This window comes from Macrotis lagotis, chromosome X, assembly GCF_037893015.1.
Source record: "Macrotis lagotis isolate mMagLag1 chromosome X, bilby.v1.9.chrom.fasta, whole genome shotgun sequence".
Taxonomy (NCBI): domain Eukaryota; kingdom Metazoa; phylum Chordata; class Mammalia; order Peramelemorphia; family Peramelidae; genus Macrotis; species Macrotis lagotis.
This window is the reverse complement of record NC_133666.1, coordinates 46107045-46118113: the sequence shown is the minus strand read 5'-3', so window position 1 is coordinate 46118113 and position 11069 is coordinate 46107045. Positions and strand designations below refer to the sequence as shown.

The following is an 11069-nucleotide window of genomic DNA, read 5'->3' as shown; positions in this document are numbered from 1 at the left end:
TCAAGTGACCCAGGTCTCCTTTAAGCTGGCATTTCATGATTTGGAAATATCTAGCTGTTTATCCTAGCACAGGAAGAACACGGAGGTTGCTGACTTTTTCACTTGAATGTTTGAATGTTTTGTGGACTCAACCTATGAATTTCCTAAAATGTCAGACCATCTGCTTCCTTATTTTGCAGGTAAAAAAATAGAAACCCAGTGAGGTAAAATAGCTTGCTCAAGGCAATGGATATGAGCTAGTGCCTCAGTCTCCCTGCTCTCAATCCAGGGCTACTCCATTAGCCCACTCCTTAGGTGGGCAAAGGAAGCATCTCATACTTTGATGATACCCTGTTGGATATACAGAGGGAGATATTAGGATTACAAGATCTAATTACTTTTGGCAGGAGTCATTTTTTAGATGACAAATTGGGGAAAAGAGGAGACTAGGGAGCTGATAATTTGGTAACTGGGCTGCCATAGAAACAGAAAGATTTAAATGGAATTGAATATTGATTTCTTGTTTCTCTCTTGTCTACCTTTTCCCCTTCTCTTCCAAACCCCTCTTTTCCAAATCCTTAAGCTTTTCTCATACAGGCCTTTCTGTGGTTTTCCCTAAGAAGATGAAGTTCCCAGGAATTCCTCTTGTATGGGTTACCAGCCTTGGGCTCCTCCTCATGATGGTCACTCTCCCAACTGGAACTGGGCAAGAACGGAAAGAACCAGGAGAATTTGTGAAGCAGGACATTGGCGGGTAAGGATTGTACCCCATAATCTATTAGGGCATCCTGCCAACATTTAGCCATTGGTGGAGGGGGATATTTTGACACCTGAAACTTCTGCAAATGGTTGCCCAAAGTCAACGTAGATGAAGATCCCTGGGTCCTTAGAATTTATTCCAATGTGCTATCTTGTCACAGCCAATAGAACATGGAATACACAGAAAGACGCAATATAATCCTATGGACCAAAGTGTTTTTCTTTCTTCTTTTGGTCTTAATAGTATTTTATTTTTTCTCTTACATGTAAAGATAGTTTTCAACATTCATTTTTGTAAGATTTTTCTCTTTCTCCTTTCCCCTCCCCAATAGAGTAATCTGGTATGGGCCATGCATGTACAATCATGTTAATATTTCCATATTAGTCATGTTGTGAAAGAAGAATCAGAACAAAAGGGAAAAGGCATGAAAAAGAAAAAAACCCAAAACCCCAAAGTGAAAATGGTATGCTTTGATTTGCATTCAGGCTGCATAGTTCTTTCTCTGGATATGGATGACATTTTCCATCACAAGTGGTCAGAATGGTAAAAAGAGTTAAGTCTATCACAGTTGGTCATCACATAATGTTGTTATTGTGTACAATGTTCTTGGTCCTGCTCACTTCACTCAGCATCAGTTCATGTAAGTCTTTCCAGGTTTTTTTCTGAAATCTACCTGCTCATCATTTCTTATAGAACAGTGGTATTCCATCACAATCATATACCACAGCTCGTTCAGCCATTCCCCAATTGATGGACATCTCCTCAATTTCCAATTCTTTGCCACCACACAAAAAGAGCTGCTAAATTTATTTTTGTACATGTGCATTCTCTTTGGAATACAGATCTAGAAGTGGTATTGTGCACAGTGTTATTGTTCTTTGGGCATAGGTCCAAAGTGCTCTCTAGAATGGTTGAGTCAGTTCACAATTCCACCAACAACACATTAATGTCCTAGTTTTCCCACATCTTCTCCAATATTTATCATTTTCTGTCATGTTAGCCAGTCTGATAAGTATGAGGTGATACATTTGCATTACTCTGATCACTAATGACTGAGAGTATTTTTTCATATGACTATAGCTAGATTTAATTTCTTCATATTGAAAAATGCCTATTAATATCCTTTGAACATTTATCAATTGAGGAATGTAAATAGCTATAAAAATAGTTCCCCAGCTTTCTACATTCCTTTTAATCTTGTTTCATTGGGTTTATTTGTATAAGAACATTTTAATTTAATGTTATCAAAATTGTTCATTTTGCTTTTCATAATGTCCTCTATCTCTTCTTTGGTCATAAATTCTTCCCCTCTCCAGAGATATGACAGGTAAACCATTCCTTGCCCTCCAAATTGCCTCATGGTATTAGCCTTTATGTTTAAGTTATGTACCCATTTCAAACTTATCTTGGTATAGGGCATGAGATGTTGGTCTCTGCCTAGTTTTTGCCATACTATTTTTCTAGTCTTCCCAGCAGTTTTTGTCAAATAGAAGTTATAGTCTTATCCCAGAAGCCAGAGTCCTTGGGTTTTATCAAACAGCAGATGAATATAGTCATTTATTACTGTTTTTAATGCCTAATTTATTCCACTGACCCACCACTCTATTTCTTAGCCAGTTTTGATGACTGCCTTTATAATATAGTATTAGATCTGGTACAGCTAGGCTACCTTCCTTTGCATTTTTTTTGCATTAATTCCCTTGATAGCCTTGACATTTTGTTCTTCCAAATTAAATGTGTTATTATTTTTTTCGAATGCTTTAAAATAATTTTGGATTGGTTTGGCATTGACTTTGGTATGGCATTGTACAAGTAGATTAATTTAGCTAGAATTGTCATTTGATTAGTTTAGCCCATCCATGAACAAGTGACATTTTTTCCAGTTGTTTAGATCTAATTTTATTTGTGTGAAAAGTGATTTCTAATCATGTTCATATAGTTTCTGGGTTTGTCTTGACAGACTTCCAAATATTTTATATTGTCTAGCTATTTTAAATGAAATTTCTCTTTCTATCTCTTGCTGCTGGGTTTTGCTGTATGTAGAAATAATGATAAATGATGTGGGTTTATTTTATATCCTGCAATTTTTGCTGAAGCTGTTATTTCAAGTAGCTTTTTAGTTGATTCTCTAAGTATAGAGAATTATAGAATTATAGAAATATAGAATTCCCTATAGTATATTCTCTAAGTATGCTCTAAGTTTTGTTTCCTCATTGCATTTTCTAATTCCTTCAATTTTTACTTCTCTTATTGCCAAAGCTAACATTTCTAGGACAATATCAAATTGTTTTTCTATGGGATTACCAGAAGGTTTGGACAAGACGATTGAGAAACTGTAGAATTTTTTTCCCTTCAAAATGTTAAATCATAGAATCTTGTGGCAATTTGTCCATGGGAGCTAATGGTTGATTACTAAAAAACAAAACCCAAGATAAAAACTAAAATTCTAACCCTTGGGAACATTCCTGCTATTATATGCTCTTGGCTCGTTTCCTTCCCAATTTGGAATATTCCAGTATGATATAAAAATATCTCCCTGATGCTATCTTGGACTATTTTTGTGTGATACCAGATGTTTAGAGGGTCCATTTGTTATCCCAAGGTTCCCATGCTTCCTTAAAATTACTCTAGGTTTTTAAAAGATATTTATATCTATCTATCTAGCTATCTATCTGTCTGTATCTATATCTATATATGTATATATTACTTCAGGCCCATTTCATTTATTCATTCATTCCAATATTCATTGAATGCTAACCATGAGAAAGGCCCTTTACAATGGGAGATACACTGGGAGGAATGAAAACAAAAATTTTTAGGGGGAGAGGAGTTGGAGAGAGAACAAATAAGTGCTTAATTGAAAAGAAAAAAAAACAGTTCTTGTCCTTGGGGAGCTCACAGGCTATTGGGAAGGTAATGAGCACATACATAACTGATGAGAATGGTATTATGTGTCATGAAAGGAGTGTAGCCAAGTGCTGGGGGGGCTCAGGCTAAGAAGAGGGGTCACATTCAGTTGAGCGTGAGATGGCAGAAGCATGAAGGAGGTTTAATGGATAGAGAAAGCACTAGAGTTCTCTTTCATGCTTGGAATGTTTCCCTCTTTACCTTCAGCTCTTGGCTTCTCTGGCTCAGTATAGGAGTCAACTTTTCTTTGAGGTCTTTTCTGATCTCCCCTCTACCATGGAAATCCCTATGTTTTTAATTGGTTTATACAATATACTTACTTGGGGTATTCTCTTAGCCCAGTAGAATGTAAGTTCCTTGAACATAAATAAGCTGTTTACTTTTTTTGTCTCTATGTCTATAATGGAACTCAGGCACCTAATGAATATTTGTTTACTTGAATGTGCCTTGAAGAATAGACAGGATTCCAGTATTTGGCTACTGTTACACATTTTTGGGATGCTCTGTGTGAAAACAAGACTTCCTCTCCATTAGTATTGAGGGACAGGCCCCTTTTAATACTGTTTAAGTTATTCATTTAATTTTCTAGCTGTGCTTGTAAAATAATCTTGGTGTTCCAGAGTTCTAAATATGGCCATGCTTTGGTTGAATCTTGGCTGAGAAGCAACACCCTTCCCACTCTTTAATTTGCTTCTTATCAAATTTGAAAAACTCAACTCAGTTCAATGAACAGAGCCTCAGAATTGGAAGGGACCTCAGAGGCCATCCAGTCAAATCCATATCGTACCCAGGATGCCCTCTGTAACCCTGCCAACAGCCTTTGTTTGAAGATCTTTAATGAGTGGAGAACCCATTACCTCTTGGAGGCAGTTCATCCCACTCTGGCAAAGTTCTCATTGTTAGGAAGCAAAATTCAATCAGTATTTATTTTTCCCCAATTTTTAACAATCATTTTTTTAAAAAAAAAAATTGAGTTTCAAATCCTCTCCCTTTCTCCCCACCCGAGACAATTCTATATAAGTTTTACATGTACAGTCATGCAAAACCTATTTCCACATTAGGACAGCTAGATGGCACAGTGGATAGAGCACTGGCTTTGGAGTCAGGAGGACAGGAGTTCAAATTTGACCTCAGACATTTGATACTTCCTAGCTGTGTGACCTTGGGCAATCATTTAAACCTGATTGCCTTGAATCCAGGACCATCTCCAGTCATCCTGATTCATATCTGGCCACTGGACCCAGATGGTCTCAGATGAGAAAGTGAGGCTAGCAAGTTAGTACAGTACTCCCCCCCCACACACACAAGTCCAATTCATGTGTTTGTCATGGCATCACCTCCCTGATGTCATGGTCTTCTTTGATAATGGAGGACAAACATCATTTCCCTATTATCATTCAGCCTATATTTATTAAGAATATACTTTGTAAAAAGCTTTGTGCTAAGTGATAGGGGTAAAAATATTGATGTGACATGGTCCCTGTATTTAAGGAGCTCAAAATCTAATGGGAAGAACGAATGAGTATACAGATGATAGGGTCTGGGCAATGATGTGAAATAATAGGTGTGAAAATTCTCAAGGCATTTGGGGAGGCGAGAATGGAGGAGAGGGAAGGCTTTATGGAAAAGGAGGCACTGGAGTTAGACCTTTAAAGAGGGAGAGATTTGAATAGTCTGAGTTGGCAAGGGCATGGGATGGAAAGCTCATTTTTACAGTGGGGAAAGACAAGCACAGATACAGAAACTAGAGGGCAAGACAGGAATGGAGAATAGATAGGAGACTGGTATAACTAGATCACAAGAGTCGATTGAAGGGTTATAAATTTTGAGCTAAAAGAGCCATTTAGTTCAATCCTCTCATTTTTACAGGTGAAGGAACTCTCTACTACACAGAGATAGGAATAGCAAACTTGCCACAGGTTACAGAATTTATAATGACACAGAAGAGACTAGTGTCCTTTATTTACTAAGCAATGAGAATTGACTGATGGTTTTGCCTGAGCACTATGGTTGGGAGATTATTAGGCAAAACTAAGAAGGATGAATTGGATTCCAAAGGGGCTAGAGACCAGAGATACAATCAGGAGGCTATTACAGAGGTTCAAACAAAAAAGGATTAGGGACTAATTTGGGCTGATTTCAGTGGGAGTGGAAAGGAAGAGACAGATTTGAGAAGTGTTGTCAGAGTAGAATCAAAAGGTCTAGGCAACTGATTGGATGTGGGAGAAGAAGGAAAAAGTCAAAGATGAGTCAAAGGTTTTAAAACTGAGTGACTGAGAAATTGATGGTGTTAGCAACAGAAATAGAGACATTAGGAGAGAGGGAGGTTTTGGGGATGGGAAATGAGGGAAGGAAATGGGGAAGAGAAAATTAGATTTTGATATACCAAATTTTCTTGTGGGATAGATGTTGAAATGCTCAAAAGGCAGCTGAAAATATGGAACTGGAAATTTGGGGAGAGGTTTGAGAGTAGAGAAGTAGATTTGGTGACAGTTATTGTCATAGAAAGGTAAAAGAATCCCAGGGAGGTGATGGGAACACCAGAGGAAAGGAAAGAGAGGGGGCAGCTAAGTGGTACAGTGGATAGCGCACAAGAAGCTGTCCCCGATCTCAGAAAGCTTACGTTCTATTGAGTGAGGCTATATCCAAGTCATCATTTAAAAAAATAAAGGTTAAATTGCGTTCAATGTGTTGCGTTTTTCAATTTTAGAAAAAATTTCTTTCGAAATGCCTAAAAGGGTTTCTCTTAGAAGGTATAGTAATTATCTGTAAATTTTACTGATGTAGAACATCAAATTGTCCAATGTTACTGGATAAATGATGGGTGATTGTAACTGAACTCTCTTTTCTTTTTTTGTGGGGGGGGGAGGAAGGAGGAGAAAGCAGTCAGGGTTACGTGGCTTGCCCAAGGTCACACCACTAATACGTTTCTGAGGCCAGATTTTAACTCAGGTCTTCCTGACTCCAGATCCAGCACTCAAGTCACCGCATCACCATCTAATTGCCCCTGAATGTCTTCTCCTCTCTTCTTCCTTCCCCCCCACCAAAAAAAAGAGGAGCTAGGACAGAAGTTTAGCTATAACAACTCATCATTTATCCTTTAGCATTGGGTATGCTGTTGTTCTACATTGGTAAAATTTCCGGATAATTGATGTATCTTCTAAGAGAAAGTCTTTTAGGCCTCTTGAATGAGACTCTTGTTAAAATTTGCAAACAGAACACAATTTAACTTTTATTTTTTAAACGATGAACTTGGGTACATCCTTCCTCAGTAGAACAAGGCTTTTGAGATCAGGGACAATTGCTTTTATCTTTGTGACGCTAGCATATAGGACATTGCCTGGCACATTCAGAAAACCATTACTAAACCCAAATCAAAAGAGCTAGGGTCCTGCTGAGAAAACTCTTCTCCCCATGTAGATGAGCAAATGCTGCAACTTTATAGTCTCAGCGTTTCCCAGAGCACAGAAAAGTTAATTAACTTGCCCAGAGTGCTGAAGCCCTATGTGTCAGAAACAGGACTTGAATCCAGATTTTCTTGACTGGCAGCCTGGCTCTCTCACCACCACACCATACTGCTGGTCTGTACTTGCTTTTAAGGTTTCTGTCTCTTCCTCCGATGCCAGACTGGCATCTGCTACTTTTCAGTGGTCCTGGTAGCCTCTCTGCTCATGCTTCTTTCTGCTGCTAATCTGTCCAGGCTAAAAGAAAACAAATCCAAACATACTTAGCGCTACCTATTTTAAAAATGAGTCAGTAAAGGTTGGAGAGGAGCCATCAGAGATAAAGTATATGATCTTCAGAGAGAGGGACTGTGTGCCCAAGGCCTCTTCAGGTTCATTTTCAGGTTCAACCTGTGTGTTCTAAGTGGAGATTGAACCAACTGGAAGGTTGACCTTGCAATGTCTGGGATGCTAGATGACTTAACTTTTTTAATTATAGAGGAAAAAAAGAGGTCAAAGGAAGCCTTGAGTAGGTTACAAGCAAATTGTTTTATTCTTGAATACAATTTCTGAGATTTATTTATTTTTTCTTGACTATTCTTTGGAAATTTCTTCATGTGGTAGAAAAACCATTTTCTCTGTTCTCCCCCCCCCCACCCCAACATCTGGTGGTTCTTTAGTAAATTGTAGCCTCTGGCTAGCTCAGCTGCATTTAATCAATCAGTCAGTCTATATTTATGGAATCCCTCCCCTGTTGAAAACCTAAGAAAGATATCCTGATGAATAAAACATAATGCCTGCCCTCAGGGAGTTTATAATCTGTGTCTTTTAGAGAGTTTAACCACCTCAATACTTAGCTAACATCTAGCCTGGCAGAAACTGGAAATGCAAATTCTGGTTGAATTGAATCAAAGTCAGTTGATTCTATCTGGGACTATAGTTATATATTCTCAGAACTAGAAAGGACCTTTTAGTTTTGTCTGGTCTAAGATTGCCCCCATTTCAGGAATATGTTCTATCCCTGGAAAAAAGTCATCCAATCATTGTCTGAATGCGTCCCTTGATAGGGAGCGTGGTACTTTGGAGAGCTGTCTGTTTCATTATTGAATAAGTCTTGATTGCTAGAAGGCTCCTTCTCAAACTGCTGAAACCTACTTCCCTGTGATAACCCTCATTCTGATACCACACAGAATAGGTATGGCACCCATTGCTTCCATGTGATAACTCTTAGTATTTGAAGGTGGTTATCATGTCTCTCTCTCTCCCTCTCCCTCTCATCTGTTCTATATAAGTGGAATTCTTAACCTATGTTTGTATGAGTGTGTCACATCTGGTGAAACCTATGGCTCCCTTCTCAGAATCATGTTTTTAAACACAAAGCAAAATCCATAGGATTACAAAAGGAGACCAATTATGTTGAAATATAGTTTTCAAAATATTAAAAAAAAAGAAACAAATCCCTAGACCCCAAGCAAAGAGTCCCTGCTTTATAGATTAAGCATCTCTAGTTCTTTCAACCACAACCTGATTTTCAAGGTCCTCAGTCTTTTGGATATTTTTAGCTTTTTCAGTGTCCTTTAAATGTGATGTCCAGAAGTAAATAGTCCAAATCTAGACATGGTTCATCTTACCCTGAGCACTGGATGGAGGGATTATCATTTCCTTTGTTCTGGACACTAGACTTTAGTTGTCATTGGATCTTTTTGGTATAACTCTGATCCACTGTTGACTCCTATTGAGCTCATAGTCTCCTAAAACTCCTTGGTGTTTCTCCCCACCTGAACTGGTGGCAAACCATTTGTTTTCCTTTCTTAGATTTACGCAATGGATTTTTCAACTCAGAATGCATGACTTTTACATTAACCTCTATTATAGTTCATATTGTTAGTTTGAACCCATTTTGACTCTGGGATATGTATATTCATGGACTCTATAAGCTCAGGGTTGGAAGGATTGGGGGCTTTACCCCATTTCAGACCAGGGCCTAGCTCCAATATCCACGAGAAGCAGGCTTACAGCTTTGCCTTGCTTACTTCTACTGAAAGAGAACTCTCTCAATAGAGTCTTTCTATTTTTAATAGTTTTTTTTAATAGTAAGTTTTTACTTCCAACTAGCCTAAGACCTGTCTTCCTACAACTTCCATCTTCTTTGTCTTGCCTATGGTATCAAACATACTAAATTCAATCTCTCTTCACATGACAACCTTTTAAATACTTAAATAACATTTATGAAGTCTTCTCTAAGTCTTCTCTTCTCCAGGTTCTCTCATTCATCTTCCTATGGCATGGTCATAGGCCTCCTCACCATCCTGGTCATTCTCCTCTGGATCCACCCTCCTTTGTCAATGTCTTTTTGCCTGGGAAGTGATTCCCTTATCTGATATAATGGACAACATGGATCCTGAGAGTTCAGAGAAAATCTCACTTTAATAAATTACATTAAAATAAAATAAAATAAAAATAAGATAAAATAAAATTAGACCCTCAAGTAAAAGGCAGCCCCAAGAAGGCAAAAGCAGTCTGCAAGGAAGACCCTAAAACTGAACACATAATTCAAAATGTTGTTTGAGAAGGGCAGTGCCATCTCCCTCCTTCATGATACCAGCATTTATTTCAGGTAGCTAAAGTCTGCATTGGGTTTTTTCTCATTGTTTTATCACACTGTCCACTCAGTCTGGAGTTTTCCACACTGTTTGCTATCTAGCCTTGCTTTCTCTGTCATGTACCTGTGCAATGGACTTTTTGATCCTAAGTATAAGACTTTGCATTTAGCTATTCAACAATGATCTATTATATTTGGCCCATTTTTTCTAACTTGTTAAGATATTTTTGAATTCAATATTTTTATCTACCTGGTCCAGCTTCAAGTCATTAGCATATTTGATATGTATACCATTTGTGCCTTCATCCCAGCCTCTGGCAAAAATGTTGACAATCATAGGGTTAATTACTAATCCCTGGATTAGAACCCTCTTTTCTAGATGATATTATTTTATTATGACTATCCAACCAGTTTTAAACCCACCTGGTTGTACTGTCTTCTGTCCCATAGCTTACGCTCTTATCATAGCATAAGATTTAGAAATGGAAAAAGCCTTTAAGATTATCATGTCTAACACGTTTACTTACAGATGAGGAAAATAAAGAGGAGAGAGGGTCAGTTACCTCTCCATGATCATGTAGCAGTATATGGAAGAACCTAGATTTCTGCTTCAAATCTAGCTTTCTTTCCACTGTACTATCTCATACAGAAGGTTTTAGCATATCTATATTTCAGGAAAGTAATTTACAACCACCATCACACTTCCTTGAACACTTAGTTTAGTGACCCTGCTACTAGAAAGAGGAGGTTAGACTGGTATGACCTGTTCTCAGTGAAATCATTCTGGCTTCATTATAACTTCATTTTCTAATGCTCACATTAGAATCACATCCTACATTTTTGTCAGGTACTGAAGTCAAGTACACTGGCTTATAGTTTGTAGTTTCTTCTCTGCTCTTTGTTTTGAAAACTGGGACTTTTGCCAGTTGGTAGTCCTGAAGCTGCTCACCTGTTTTATGTGGTTTTTCAAAAGTCATAAGCAATGACTGCAATAGTATCCATCACCTTGGGACATAGTAAATCCAGTCTCAGTGACTTCAACTCAATAAAGGCAATTCATTGTTCTTACCATTTCCTCACTTAGTCTCAGCATCATCTATACAGTAACTACCTTATTCTCATCCTTCTTAGTCCTGAAAATCATTTTCATTGGCAGAGGAAATCAAAGCAAAATATGAATTGAGTAGCTCTTCCTTCTTGCCCTCATACATTACATTACCCATCCACCCTGAGTCCTTATCTTTGATTCATCACTTTATTTTTCTTGCCCTTAATATGAAAAAAGGTCTTTTTGTTGTCCTTTGCATTTATGACCCTTTTCAGTTCATTTTGAGCTCCAATATTCCTGATACTATTCTTCCAGTACTACCTGGTTCTT

General features: G+C 37.9%; 1 protein-coding gene across 1 annotated transcript in view; it reads left to right on the top strand.

Annotated features, from left to right (window-relative positions):
* Window positions 1-602: 602 nt before the first annotated feature.
* GABRA3 (gamma-aminobutyric acid type A receptor subunit alpha3) overlaps window positions 603-11069 on the top strand; it is a 133237-nt gene continuing 122770 nt past the window's right edge. The window contains exon 1 of the mRNA XM_074200427.1: window positions 603-733. Within this exon, the coding sequence (XP_074056528.1) occupies window positions 603-733 (131 nt within the window). The remainder of the gene's footprint in view (window positions 734-11069) is intronic.